General features: G+C 36.9%; 1 protein-coding gene across 2 annotated transcripts in view; it reads right to left on the bottom strand.

The window, feature by feature from the left end:
- Positions 1 to 3,330: 3,330 nt before the first annotated feature.
- The window catches only part of GOSR1 (golgi SNAP receptor complex member 1), a 47,041-nt gene continuing 34,541 nt past the window's right edge, over positions 3,331 to 15,830 (bottom strand). For both annotated transcript variants that reach the window (XM_065897164.1, XM_065897165.1), the window contains exons 7-9: positions 14,273 to 14,302; positions 6,794 to 6,876; positions 3,331 to 3,902 (exon numbers count right to left, since the gene is read on the bottom strand). In XM_065897164.1, the coding sequence (XP_065753236.1) occupies positions 3,778 to 3,902; positions 6,794 to 6,876; positions 14,273 to 14,302 (238 nt within the window). In that variant the 3' untranslated portion in view covers positions 3,331 to 3,777. The remainder of the gene's footprint in view (positions 3,903 to 6,793; positions 6,877 to 14,272; positions 14,303 to 15,830) is intronic.

Raw genomic sequence — 15,830 nt, 5'->3', positions numbered from 1 at the left:
AATAGATTTTTTAAAACCTGTATTGGCATTTTTCATGAGGAAACATCTTCCATCATGGTAAAGTGTGATTGGAATTGATTTCCCTCCCTAAGAGCTAATAGGATAGGAATAGACGCAAATACTTTGATACTAAAGTAATACTTCTGATACTTTGTACTAGGCACAAAGAAAATGAGAAAGATCCCTTAGGACATGGCTCAGCTGTCTCAGCTTCTTATCCAATGAACATCCTCAAGAGTCACTTGTTCCTCATTTTCTTTTGCCCTATAAAACTTACGGGTGTGCAGATTTATAAAGGAATAACAAGATTAGTTTATAAAGATCATGATGAAAAGCTCTATATCTTTTTGGAGACCAGGCTAAACAACCCCTACCCCAAAAGAAGAATAGAACACAATCATTTTAATTCCCAGTAGAATCCATTTACTCTTTACATTTGCCACAAAATTCAGTGTAACACTAGACATGGCCATTTATCCTCAATAGCTTAATATTGCAAGTTAGAAAATGCAGTCAATTTCCAAGAAATCATATCTGGCTAGTGATCAAACATGAGGTATTAGAAAACCAAAAAGGCTAGTCCAGTTCTTTAAAGTCCTTTTCCTCAGGTTGAGATCATTAACAATGAAATAGAAAATTAATGGTGGGAATGCAAGTCCAAGGTGCCTCAATTCCATAGAGGCCAAAAGTCATTGCATCAAAAAGCTCCGTAAGTACATTTTTGTATTCAGCGTCCAACAGGAAAGAACTAAAATCAATATTAATTGGTTCCAGATACAAAAAGTGCCCTCATGATGACTCCTCTCACTACTCATCTCCACTCTCAGGATTGTACTCCCATGTCTGATCTGAGTACTGGGCAGTATGGAAAAAGGCATTCTCTATAAAAGTGAATTTTGGTAAGCAGGAGAAATGAATAATGGAGAAGAAAAGCCCATATTTTTCTAACATTAGAAAAATATGGGTAAGCAATGCTGCAAATTACAGGGACTCCTTCAGCATCGTTATTAATAACAGTAAGAAGAATATAGAAATAACCAGGAGAGATCAACTGAAGCACTTGAATATCTGGGCTTGAACTTGAGTAACAGATTCATTAAGCATTTTAAACTAAAGTTATCAGCGCACAGTAAAACAAACTCTCAGAAGTATACCTTTTGGAATTTTCTACCCTTTTTGTTGCCATGGGTTTTCATACTTTTAAGTGAAACGGAAAGTTTTGAGTGGTTATTAAAAAGATCCCCAAATGAAAGGTCCATCATATAAGACAATAGCTGAGAGAGAATAACTTCCTCTAAGAGGTAACCTTTGGGACAAGGAATAGAAAACTCCTTGGACCCAGCTCTGACTGGCTCTAATAAGCAATTTACTGTTGGCCCCTGAGCCTAGTAACTGGTTTGTAAGGACAGCAAAAAAGTTAAGAAAACCAAGCTGCTTAAAAAAAAAAAAAAAAAAAAAAAAAAGCTAAATGGCACGAAACTGAAAGAGTTCAAATCAGCTATCACGGGATCCAAAATAAGCCTCTACTTGTAAATGGCACACTTCTATCCTCGCTCTAGGGCCTCCTTCTGCAAAGAAGGAACCATAAAGGACAGAGGAGCACAGCCCTAGCGTTCTACGTTTGGCCCTGGGTTACCTCACTATGGGCTACAGCACTGGGAGGTTAGTCAGACCTACCTGACACCAACATCTACACCACGCTTTTTCAACTTCCTCAGAAGAACTAGTTTCTTTATTTTCATAAAGAAAATAATCAACATAATTCTATTACTTCATTTAAGCACAACCCTAATGGAAAGGCTTCCCAGCCATCAAAAGTGTTTGTTTGCTCAGCTGCAGCAAAAGCTAGATTAGCTTGGGTCCTAGTTTTAGTCTCACACCACCACCCATTAATGAACACACCAAACAGACCAGTAAAAAAGACTGGTAGTATAATTAAATAAATAACTTTATTTATGATACTTCAGATTTTCTAAATGCCGACTATATAGCAACCAAAGTCCCATCAATTCTAGCTGAGGCACAACCACCAATCAAGACCCTTTGAAAAATCAAAGATAATAAAGTGTCAGGGGAGAGAAGTTTTGTTCTCCCAACAGAGAATTAAATAAATGAACTTATTTCTCTGATCTTTTAAGGTTCACAGTGGGAAAACTTAAACTTTCTTTTAAGGGCATCCCCATCAACTGACTGATCAATCAACCCATATTTAGAAAAATAAACCCCATAGTTAAAAAAAATGTATCAAACACTCTTCCTACTCAGAACATAATAAAACTGACACCAGCATGAAAAACCTCTCAGTTTCTGCACCAGACCAGAGGTTAGTCTACCCATCAGCCTGTAATCAAATTCATCTGAATATCACCATCAACACTCTGTGATGTAGTTAAGAACTACATACTAATATCCTTTTATTCCCCATGGCACGGTCTTAAGCCAGTACTATAAATACCATAGTAAATTCCAAAGGTGAAGAGTAGCCTTCTTTCTTGGTGAGGAATACAGCTGTTGGAAGTCTTTGGCCTATTTGTGGTAGTTCAGTTAGAGAAGTAATAGATTTACAGAAACTGAGAAATGGTTAAACTTGAAGAGAATTCTGGTGGGTGGTTTAAAATTTTGTCACTGTCCAGGGTGGTAATAAAAGACAGGTGCAGATAGAGATAGGTTCTGTTATATGCACCTTCAATAATAAAGCCATTCTCTGGATGTTTGAAAAAGCTTAAGAGATTTGGAATTAATAGGTTTTCACAGAACACAGAATTCCTGGTACATCAGACAGTGGTTCTTAAACTTTTGCTCATAAATGTGGAACACTTACAAATGGAATTATCTGATGGTGACCCCTCACTCAGTGTCTTTTTACATGTGGCCTGTTAAAGAGATCTCACTGAAAACCAAGCATTCCCCTAACTCAGTTGCCGGTGTTAATCCTGACATGATGAAGAATAGTTGCAATGACAGACATTGGCTTTTTGTCATGGTAGAACTGAGATTTCATTTTCTCACAGTAGTAAATATTAACCCAATGGAAGAGATTAACAAAAAACAGTGACTGACCAAAAAAAAAAAGCCTGTCATTCTTGATGTTTTTCCAGGAATACAGTTAACCCCAGAGTGTGCACGATTAAAAAATAAAATAAAGAAAAAAGCTTTTTTGCAGTACTTGTCTTCTATTTCAGACAACCTCAACTGTGTTGAAGTTGGTCTGTGAGCATCTCAAAGATTCTTTGAAAAATGTAATTTTTCTTGAATACTGAAAGAGTTGGGGACAAAGTAGAAATTTATAGCACAGATTATCAAGAAATGACTTGTGATTTCTCATCTGAGTGTAAAATAAAAGGACAAAAACTATTTTTTTTCACAACCCCATCTGGTGGCTGAAAGGAAAGCAGTCTTTGGATATAGAGAAACCTGGTTTTCTGAAGAATCCAGCTGTAAGACTGGGCTTGTCATCAGCCTTCAACACTTTCACCGAGGCACGGAAACTCTGTTTCTGATGGGTTTACTTACCTCTTCGGGAGACAAAGCAACTGAAAACATTTATTATTTTTTTTAAACTAAAAACAGAAGGAAACGTGTGTTAGAAAAGATAGCACAGAAAACCTGTGACTTCAGCTCAACCTGACCACATCACAGAGTCCGTCACTATCAGTCTTGAATTAATCCTGCCGGTCAGGCTAATTATCAGGTCAGTCAACTTCTCCTTCCTACTTTTTCTTATTCCGGATCAGGGTGTGAAAGTGGTGGCTGTCAAGAGTCCCTGGAGATGTCTCATCAATGGAAAGCATACAGCAGCAACAGGATGGTACAGACACCAATAACACCGCCCAGGATGAGTGAGTCTCGCCGCTTCCTAAGGTTGATCCTCTGGATGAGGCTGTTCACAGCAGGAAAACGATCTTTGGGAAATCTTTATTAAGGTCATATTTGGAAGAAGCCTCTTTAGTGAAAACTCACAGGAATCACAAAAACAGAGATCAGTGGAGTCCAGAAACGATAAATGATGAGAAGAAATAGAGGGGAAGAAAGTCACACTGAGGGAGCTACAGCAAACACAAATGCCCTACTGCCCAAGGGCAAATTCAAGTCTCCTAGTAAACTGCAGTACACAAGAACCATGAAAAGAAAAAAATTAACAGCGAGAGAAGAAACAATGATGACTGCTACCATGTACTGAGGGATTGCTGTCAGGGTGGGAGCCCGTGTGGTCGGGAGAGAGGAACCCTGCAGGGCACGGAGGTACAGGTGCAGCCAGCTACCACCACCATTATCCTGAGGTTCCTGTCTTTCCTTTTTTTCCTTCTCTTTCTCTCTCTCTTTCTTAAACCCCTTTTCTCAGGAGACTGGGAAGTTTTGCCAAAAGGTTTTGAGGAATATGTGATCTTCTCCCCAAGGTGATAAGCCTCCTTGGATTCAGGTAATTGGTGGGAACAAACTCTTAAGTGTCTCTATAATCAAGCACTGGTTAATTATTTAAAATTTTAAATTTACAAAAAAAAAAAAATTTTAAATTTACTTTACAGCAGTAGGCAGGATACCGTAAGAAAGTGGGTTAAACTGCTCTGGCTGTCCTATTTGGGGAACATAAAGAAAGGAAAGAAAAATTTCAATTTTAAGAGTTTTACAGCAGTCACAACTGCATTTTACTTAGTATTGTAAAATACCTTCATATCTTACTTGTTGGTATGTTGCAATCAAGGCACACGCTTCCGCATCCTACACTGTTTTGCATTTCTAGCACTGGTTTCTGACTACACACCTGCAGGTGCATCCTCTTTGTTAATAGAGGTATTGTATTAAGGCCAAGAAAAGCAACAACAAAATCACCTAGGTTACTAGAGAGCTGGAATAATCCCTACTCCCGGTGAATCCTCACTGCATTTTCCTGTAAATAAATGACTCTCAGCAGGGACTGTATTGTGTATTTATATACTCTACATATTGTATGTAGAGGTTATGTTTTCTTCTAATCTTGAATTTTCCTGTGCCTAATGAAGAGAACTTTACACACTGTAGGCATTAATGTGTTTTTCAAATTAATCAACAAAAAAAGGGGACAATTTGCAGAAACAACTTTTAAAATGCAGAACAGAAAGCATGAAGTAATGTGCAAAAACTTATACAGTGTAAGGTACAAATCTCATTTAAAGCAAATGCTTAATGTTTTCTTGCTTGGTAAAAGAAGGGTCAACAATCCCGTGAGAGAAAGTAAGAAAACTTCTGACATTAGGAAACCCTGTCTATAGTGGACATATTTCTATCTAGTTTATTACCTTTAGGGGAACCACCCCCCTCCTTCTATAATAATCCAGTTCAGTTCATGTAACAGGGTGGGGCTGACCTTGTCCTCTGACATCAGGTGTACATACGCACTCAGGATTGGCCAGAGAGAATACTCCCTTCCCTTGGCCAATGGCTGGGTTAGGAATAGCTTGAGGTAACTCAAGCTAAGGCAACCACAGTCCTCTTGGGACATGTGCCAGAGCTGTCAGAAAAGACGTCCTTTTTCCATGAGAATTTTTGAACTGGTAGGAGGTGACTCTTGTAGCCATCTCTATCGGCACGAGGAGGAATCTGCCTGAGAATGAGGCCAACACACAAGAAAACAGAAATAAGAGATGGAGTAGGGGAACAGAGAGGAAAGGCAGATTCTTGATAATAAAATCTGAGCCCCTGCTTCCAGCTACACCTTAAGCCAAATTCTACCCCTGAATTTTACAGATATATGAACAAATTAATTCCCTCCTTTTCCTCCTTAAGTCAGTATGAATTAGGTTTCTATTACTATCTCTCTATGGAGTCCTGACTAACTCACACCCATTTTATTAGATTTTTTAAAACATAATTTTGGGAATGATTCTAATTTATGGTACTGATAAAATGAGATAATGTATATAACAGTACTCTGTTAACTGTAGAGCCCTATATAAAATATAAATGATTTTGGAGGTGTGGTTTTATACTTAGGGTGACAAAGCAAGAACAAAATTCACCAAAAACTGGAAAATACCAACAGGCTTCAGGATATTCCTTTCCTTAGGCAAATAAGGTATCAAACTAAAAGTGACCTTAAGTTATCTGGGACCAGAAGATACTCAACTTTTGAAAATTAAAGGTCCTTTCCCCCTTAGTAATTGGGGGAGGAAACTTTTTTCTCTAAAAAGGCTTGATTTCTCAGAGTAAACAAAATGTTTTAGCTTAGTAGGCTTATCAGTTTCCCTGCTGGGTTTCTCAGAAGTAGCAGTAATACTACTTTAAATTGGGAAACTGAAGAATTAAAAAGGTAGAGGTCACAATAAACAAGCAGCAAATCTATCCTAGAGTTTAGCTTGTGCAAAATGAAACTATGCCACCAGCAGTGACAACTCATTTACATGTATGGCTGTCTACTTCCCTCTCTTTCTAAGCATGTGCCACTGACTTATTCTCCAAACTGAATAAAGAAGAAAAAGCACATAATTTATGATGTTTAGGTAAAACCTGGGTACACTGTGGAGTTAACATGGATTCAAGAGCTTTTAAAATGTAAAATAATTATGTGAATTTGAAAATTCACATAATTATTTTCTAGATCTACTAGTATTAACCCTCTGGTGTGCAATCTTTTACATATGGCATTAAACAGTATGATCTTTCAGGAGTGCAGGGCATATCATAATACAGAATTACTGATGGCCTCTACTGTTACTGATGATGGCAACCTGTCCAGAAGAGGGGGGGAGTGGTGAAGCACATACACAGATTTTTTCCCCCAAAAAAACCCCAGATTTCAAGCTTTCAAAAAGGATACTGGCCAAAGTGTTCATTTTGCTCTGAATTGACTTCAACATTCCTCTCTGTGAAGTCATATTTTCTTTTGTTGCCATAGCAATGCTGCAAGGGAGGAAAAGAGAAGCTCAATAAACTGATGTTTCAAGATGATCCTGCATGCATCCATCATACTCTTAAAAGTGAACAGAAAACTAAGGTGAGCACATCACCTTTGAAAAGCACTGGGCAGGAACATGGAAAAAAAAAAATCACCTCCCGAGTCATCTTCCCATTGTCCTTTTTCTGAATGACCACTTCATCCCCAATGCTATTCTCTGATATTCTTTTGGACAAGGCAGTGGACTGTTCCTGTGGGTTGCTTCTTTTTTTTCCAAAGTAACAAATGAAATAAGACAACTGACAAATCACACATTACAAAAGCTTCTTAAAATGGTTTTAAAAGGGGCCATGTACTAAAATATCCTTAATCAGGAAAAACCCTTGAGAGGGAAGTAGGGAATTACAATTATAAAAATAGAACCAAAGGTGCAACATATCACAAAATATTTATATAGAACCAGCCCTTAACTTATGGAAAGATCACGTTCCAGGGGCTTCCCTGGTGGTGCAGTGGTTGAGAATCTGCCTGTCAATGCAGAGGACACGGGTTTGATCTCTGGTCCAGGAACATCCCACATGCCGCGGAGCAACGAAGCCCGTGAGCCACAACTACTGAGCCTACGCTCTAGAGCCCGTGAGCCACAACTACTGAGTTTGCATGCCACAACTACTGAAGCCCACGCACCTAGAGCCCGTGATTCACAACAAGAGAAGCCACCGCAATGAGAAGCCCACGCAGCACAACGAAGAGTGGCCCCCGCTCACCGCAACTAGAGAAAGCCCACGCACAGCAATGAAGACCCAACTCAGCCAAAAATAAAATAAAATAAAATAAATTTATTAAAAAAAAGAAATTATATTCCAAAACTCTATTTGAGACCCAACCAAGTAGATTTTAGGACACACATGCTAGTTTCCAAGCCAGGTGACAAAGGTCACAGATTCATTAAGCAAATGAGAAAGAAGGGAAGTAACTTTTTCACTCTTTGTAGAGTACAGTTTCTTTCATGTAACTACTTTGATGTGCTTTTTAAAGAAATCTCAGTTAATATCTTTTTGCTATCGCTGCCAGGATTATTAACTTTCAATAGTCTTATCTTCTTGGACATTAGTATCCTAGAGGGCAGGGTCAGTATACATTTTGATACGTAACACACAGGGGAGCGTTTTAGATACTGACATTATAAAAAGCAGTAGGAAATAGGAAGTTCTTCAGTAATTCTGAAAATATGTGAAACATTAAAAAAACCGAAAAGCAACAGAAATGAAGATATTCTGGGAAGATGGTAGAGCACAAATTCTTGACCTTATCTCTGGTCCAGTTTCCTCTATGGAAGAACACAAGACAAAGGCAGACATGCCGGGGAGGGTCCATCTGAGGTCCCAAGTTCTCTTGAGATCTCGAGGGAAGAAAGCCAGGGGGGCTACACTCTCTCAAGCAAGGGAAGAACCAAAGAACTAATGGCAGGGAAGACTATATTTTTCTTCAAGCCTGGGGCAAAGATGTAGGTTTCACTGCATCTTGAGAAGCCCAGACAGTGGAAGGTAAGGGTCTGCATGCACAGGGGCTGCAGTGATGAACTGCTCTGAGTCCCTACAGCTGGGAAAGGCCTGCTACACACAGCCAGAGAGACCTATAAGCAGATAGCTGACATCTACAAGCTGGTGTGACAGCAAGCCCCTAAGAGGGAAAACTGCTGGGCCATCTACTGCCACCTGTATGTACCTGCTTTAGGGTCTCTAACAGCCTGACCTACCAGAGGGCTAACTGAACGCATTTTTGGACAGGCCAAGACCAGGTATGCTTCTGGAGGAAAATGCTAGAGGGAGTACTTGGAGCAAATGACAAATGAATCAACTGAAATTTCAAGATCTGAGAAGGCAAAGAAGAAACAAAAGTGTGTAGGGAGATATATAAAAGGATAAGCATTGTTTGGAATAGTGAAAGACAAATGAAAAAATACTCCCCACCATCACGCCCTCCCTGCAAAACCTGGTAACAACATTGGAATGGTTTAGTAGATTATGTTATACCTATACTATGAAATAATATTTGCTTATTAAAAGAATGAGTCAGAATTATTTCCATTAACCTGGAGGGATGTTTATGATATACTGAATGATTTAAGTGAGCCACAGAATGTGTATAGTATTAGTCCTTTTTTATTTTAAGAAACACTCAAAACATCTTTGTGTATGTTTGTATGACAGTGAGAAAGCTATCAGAAAGACACATAACTGTCAGTTAATACAAATTACTTCGGGGGGTAGGAATGGCGGGGCACCACCAGGAGACAAGCTTTTTCTTTATACATTTTAGAATTATTTAAATTGTTATAGTAAGAACATTGTACTTTTATAAACATCTAATAAAGAAAATCAAAAAGAAAATTAGAGGAATTCCACCTGAGTGATTAAGAAATGTTAATAACATAAGTAGCACCAAATCCCCTACTGTTATTCACCTCAGTACCACTATGAGTCAAGTAGTGATTTATAAAGGTTTTCCCAGATCCTAGAAAATCTAAAGAATTGAAGGGATCAGGTATATCGGAAGACAGAATGAACATCTGTGGAAATTTGTAAAAGGAGTTGTCAGACCCCTAAATTACCTGCTTCAAACCATGCAGGCAGGTGACTGCCCTCAGTTCAGCAGAAAATCTAACCAAGAAGAGACCTACAGATACTGACATTTTAAAGCCCCCAATGAAACAGCCAGGCCCCTTCCTGATCACCCACGGTGAAGCCTCCTACTCAACAAATCCTACCACCCACGCACACAGAATGAGCGTCCAATCACTAGATTTGGAGCCTCACCCTTAAATATGAACAAAGAGCCAAGGTTCACCAGACATTTGAGGAGAGCCTCTAACATAAAAGGCAGAGATCCAAACAAACCAACCAGCAAACAGAAGAGTGATTCTAAGGAAACAGAGGCAATAAAGGAGGCTCATGAAACTCTAAAATCTAATTATATTTAATGCCCTCCGAGATAAAGTATCACATCCATGAAACATACAAACATAAACGTGTGTGTGTGTGTGTGTGTGTGTGTGTGTGTGTCCCTTTAGAGAGCTCGTGTAAATTACAAAAAGGAGAGTGGAAATAAGAACATAACAGAAGCGTTAGAAGGAAAAATTGAGTAAACTTCCCAGAAAGTAGGAAAAAAAAAAAAAAGCAAGACAGAGAAAAGGTAAGAAAGGATCAAGAAAAGGTAGGGAAGTAAGAGGTACAAACTATTAGGTATAAAATAAGCTACAAGGATATATTGCCCAACACAGGGAATATAGCCAATATTTTATAATAATAATGGAGTAAAAACCTTTAAAAATTGTGAATCACTATATTGTACATGCATATCTTATAGAGTATTGTATAGCAACTATACTTCAATAAAAAAGAAAAAAGGGGGGGACACTTCCCTAGCGGTCCAGTGGTTAAGACTCCGCACTGCCACTGCAGGAGGTGCAGGTTCGGTCCCTTGTCAGGGAGCTAAGATCCCACATGCCACATGGCGCGGCCTTACAAAAATAAAAAGGAACTAGGAAAAATGCATGTTGTGGTTCCACCATTCAGGGGTTGGTTACAGTAGGGCAGCTCCCTAGACCATCATGGACTTCCACTGCCCAAGATTATCCTTGGTCAAGAATAGGAACCCCATTTCCAGTGTCCATAACCAGTGTTCTACAAGCAACCACCCTTCCCTTTACAGGGATTAACACTTACCCACATGGCCCTCTCACAACTTACTGATTTAAGTCATGGACAAGTTAGGTGATGGCACATACTAACCTGCTATGGTTAATATCATTCCACTTTTTCTAAATGCCCAATTACACATGTGTCTGCCTATATCTATGAATATGTTCATATTTTTATTATTTTTACACAGATACGAAGAGAGACATAGAGAAAAATATGGAAGAATACATACCAAATTATTAACCAATCTAGTGGCTGTATTTTAGGTGAATTCTTTTTTTCCCATTTTATTTAGGTATATTTGACAAATATAAAGTGTATATTAAAAAGAAAAAAGGATCGAGAAGAATGAGGGAAGAAAATGATAAACATAAGAAAATTTCTCAGATCTGCAGATAAGTTTCCAGACTGTAAGAGCCCACCAAATGCCTAATTCAATGGACTAAAAAAGATGCATGTCAAGCTCATGTGGTGAGATTAAAAACAAACAAAAACATAAGGGAAAAGGTATGATCTTAAAAGCTTCCAGAGGAAAAAAAAATGCTTAACAAATATAAAGGACCAGAAATTTTAATTGGCATTGGACTTAAAAAGCAGCACTGGAAACAATGCTTTCAAAAATTTCAAAATTATTTTCAATCTAGAATTCTATATCTTAGCTAAACAATGAATCAAGAATATGGGTAGAATAAAGACTTTTTTTGATGTGTAAAGTCCAAAAATTTTACCTCCTATTCTTTCTGAGGAAGCTACTAAAGAACATGGTCCAACATAATGAGGTAATAAACTAAGAAAGTTGAAGACTTTTATTTTTTAGAAATAAGTGATCCAATAGAGGAGGTCATTTTAGGATAATGGTGAAATGACATCCCAGGCCCAGTACAGTGAATGTACCATGTGTAGAGCAAAACCAGTCAAGATTAGAGCAGAAAGAGGCGGGCAATGTCAACTTTAGAGCACACTGAATTTTAGATCCAAAAAGTAAAAAGATCACAAGAATAAGAGTCAAACTAACAACATCCTTTGCACCATTAGTTCTTATTCATAATTTTTCAGGTTAAGTGTATATCTATGATAGAATACGATACATTTAAAATTGGTTGTTTTATAATAAATTTACTTTACCAGGTATTTTTAAATAGGTATTATGGCCTTGTAAAAAGTTACAATTCAAACCTGGGCTGAGATATCTGAGGCCAATCTCTGAATCATATAGGCCTCTGTTTTCTTAAACTGGGACTATCACCATCTCCTATGCACTCTGACTCAGAAGGAGATAGGGAAAATTAAAAAATAATTTCCGCAAAGCACTTTGTGTTCCTTGGAGAACGGATATTATCATCATACATTATGTTATTATCTTGCTGAATATGCATGAGTTCCAGTACCACACCAAGTATATCTAGATATACTTTCCCATCTTATTCCATCATCTGGAGTCAAGCTGAGTGAATCTAGGCTGTTGTTATTTCAAGGGTCAAATATGCAGAGGCAAAACATAAGCTCCAAATAATATATAATGCTTTTAAAATGATAAATTATTGATGTGTTTACGGGAACTTCAACTTTCTCACCCGTTCTATGAACTAAACTCAGACACTTATTTTTTCAACAACAGACAATACTAGTTATACATTTAAAGCTTAAGAATACATTTACAAATATTAAAAATATTCGTTCTTTTCAATAAACTGGTGTCAGCTTATATTCATTTGTGTACGTATTCTAAAAATACAGCTCTAAAAGGAAAAGGTAAAATTTTACATGTAAATATGTAAAAATAATTATTTGACACTTTAATTTTATATTATCTATAAGTAATCGTAACTACCTTTATATTCAATAAAATTTCACTTGTGATACCTATCATATTTTGAAACAAAGTGAAATAAAAGGCCTTCTAATTACATGGTTTTTTGCTTTTTAACTAGCAAAATAATAATATCAGTGACTTGATAGTTCTCAAATGTTCCTATCCTATGAGGTTCTCCAAATTTTTATACTCATATCACCTGCCCTTAAAAAGGCCAGCTTGGAATCGAAAAGCTTAAGGCAGCCTGGTGCTAGAAGATAAGGTATAAAGGAAGAAATAAAAGGATGAAAAAAAAGGAAAAGGGTCATAAGGAAACCTTAAGTAAAGAATCCTTTGCAAAATGTGACCCAACTTTACGTGCTGATGAAAGGTAAGGAGTCACAAGGGAGATATTTCAGTTGATAATTAGGCAATTTTGTGAAAACGTTGGTCAGATGGAAGACCCAGTGCATGCAATTCAAACAAAATTCCAAGATGTGATAACTGCGTATTATTATAAAGGATAATTTATTAAGATTATTAAATAATGATAGGATCCATTTAATAAAATAAAAATCCATGAGTCCATTTCAACATAAATATTTAGGATATGAACAATGAAATATTTAGAGGTTAAGAGGCAACATGTCTGCAACTTATTTTCAAGTAGTTCAGAAAAAAAATTGCAAAAAAGCAAATGTGGCAAAATGATAACATTTGGGGCATCTCGGTAAAAGGTATAAGGGAATTCTTTGTACCACTGGAACTTTTCTGAAATCCGAAATGAAATCAAAATAAAAAGTTTAAAAAAAGTATAAATAATAGAGCTGCCATTTTCAAATTACCTAGTATCAGCCAGGCATTGTATTAGGCATTTTACTCATATTATCTTTAATTTTCAAAACAATCTTCTAGAGTATTATCATCAATCCCATGTTTTTAAACACATAAGAAAATGAAGATTCCAAGAAACTTATCCAAGACACAGATCTAATTAAGTAGCACAGCCAGGTTTCAAACCAAATAACACTCCAAAGCTTGTCCTCTTTCTGTAAGGTACTAAATATAGTAGTAGTTTAGATAGAGCTCTTATTCTACAGTTAGAGACTCAGATTTGAGGATTTGAATCCTCAATACTATTTGTTAGTCATGTGACCATGGGCAAATTACTTACCTTAACTTCTTTTTTGTTTTGGAGATAGTATCTAGTAATCAGTGCCTATCTCATGAGTTATTGAGGAGATTAAATAACATACAGCATGTAAAACACTTAAACACAATACCAAAGTCTATGGTAAGAATACAAATGTTTGTTGTTTTTCCCATGTACTTCGTTCTACCTTTCCTGAAAAACAGTGCTGTAGACACTGCTGAATTTTAAAGAACGGAGATCGTTCCTAGTTAACTTACTTTTTTACTGTCTTAAAATAGGTACTTAAAAATTCACCAAACCTAGAGACTTAAGCAGTTCAAACCAACATATTTCCCTTACCTTAAGCAAGAAACTACTTTAATGTTATTACAGATAATAGTAATTACTACAGATTTTCTATAGCTGCTGTAACAGAAACCAAGTCTACATAAATGGTATACATAAGACATTTAACAAATCGCATGTTCAAGACTGTTTTCATTAAAAAGTAAGAATAAAAAGAGGCTGAAAATACTGAGTATGAATTAATCAGAAAAAATAACCTAGGTAAAACAGCTCAATTCTACTAATTCTGGAAACAAATGTTTTAGGCTTCAAATGTATTTTACAAGGGAAAGTCACAGTAAAAATACATTACCATGTAATGAAATTCTCATCTTTAAGGAGGATGAACTGACTTTAACTCTAGTTATAGAATTAACTTTATCTGTTCATTTATATGCAAACAAACAAAAACAAAACATTTTTCCTACCTTATTGTCTCTTCTATTAGACGATCTGAGCTGCAAATAAAAAGAAAATTCAAATTCTGGAATTATTAAACGCACATTTAAAACTTGCACTTAATTTTTCTACATTTTACAGATAGATTACATTTCCAACCATTTATGTAAAAAGAGCACCCAGACTTTTGAAAGTGTCTGGAGAAAATGCTGGACTCTGAAATTAATTAATCCACATATACAGTTTTCATCTTACTTTTATTTGTTGGCTTAAATCTATTTCTTCCACAGAGATACTTGATTATTAAAGTCAGAACAGTTTTAATGACAGCACAAATAAATAGAACTACTTCTTTAGTTTAGATAGCTCCAAGTTGTCACCATTGTCTATTCAAAACTTAAGAATTACAACCAACTTGTTGAGACAGGATAGGCAAATATAGTTCTAATGCCTATAAGTAGTAATTATTCATATCTTAAAGTTCCTTCCTTTTTTGAAACACAAAATCAAATCTCAGCTTGCCACACTTTAGAATTCAAGAATCTGAATAGGGACTTCCCTGTGGCGCACTGGTTAAGAATCCGCCTCCCAATGCAGGGGACACGGGTTTGATCCCTGGTCCGGGAAGATCTCACATGCCGCGGAGCAACTAAGCCCGTGCGCCACAACTACTGAGCCCGTGTTCCACAACTACTGAAGCCAGCGCGCCTAGAGCCCGTGCTCCGCAACAAGAGAAGCCACCACAAAGAGAAGCCTGCGCACCACAATGAAGAGTAGCCCCCACTTGCCGCAACTAGAGAAAGCCCGTGCACGGCAACAATGACCCAATGCAGCCAAAAATAAATAAATAAATAAAGGCCCCTTCACTTGTTTAAAAAAAAAGGAACCTGAATAAAGACACCAATGCACCTTTGATCCGTAAAATATTTGCCTTTATGCATCACACACTGGAAACAAAGAAATCCACCAAAAATCCATTTTAGGGAGGAATTTACAGGTAGCTAAATTGGGTAAAGGGGCAGCTTTATAGCAGAAAGTAGGAAAACAAACTCCCAGACATCTGTATCCATTTGGTACAGTGCATGGAACACAGCAGGGACTCAAATACTTGTATGTTTTTTCCAACTACCTCTTTCCAAAAGGATTTCTAACTTCACTGTATAAATTAATAAACTGAGGTTTTATTATAAGGTAGTAGACCAGGAAATCTAAGTTACTGTATGAATTAGGGAACAAAGATGAACTTTAAAAATGTCATAAATATCTTATATAAATGCTATGATTAAGAATTTCAAAAATTACAAAGACGGTGGAGGAATTAAGAGCCAGACTATGTGGCTTTCTGAATGGTGACTGTATCATCTATTAGCTGAATAAACTCCATTCATTAAAAGCATCCTGGATAGTGTGGATACAATTCAGCAACAAAGTGGCTCCATAAAGACAGCATAATCTAGTTAAAATTGAATTTAAAATTACTCTCCTTTGGCGTATATAATATATAATCAAGTGGAATTATCCTTCTTAAACAAGTACTTCATAATAGCCCAGAGGCATTCCAAAGAGTCATCTAGAGTCTATATTAAG

Source organism: Phocoena phocoena, chromosome 19, assembly GCF_963924675.1.
Source record: "Phocoena phocoena chromosome 19, mPhoPho1.1, whole genome shotgun sequence".
Taxonomy (NCBI): domain Eukaryota; kingdom Metazoa; phylum Chordata; class Mammalia; order Artiodactyla; family Phocoenidae; genus Phocoena; species Phocoena phocoena.
The sequence above is the reverse complement of the archived record's forward strand: the minus strand, read 5'-3'. Positions and strand labels throughout refer to the sequence as shown.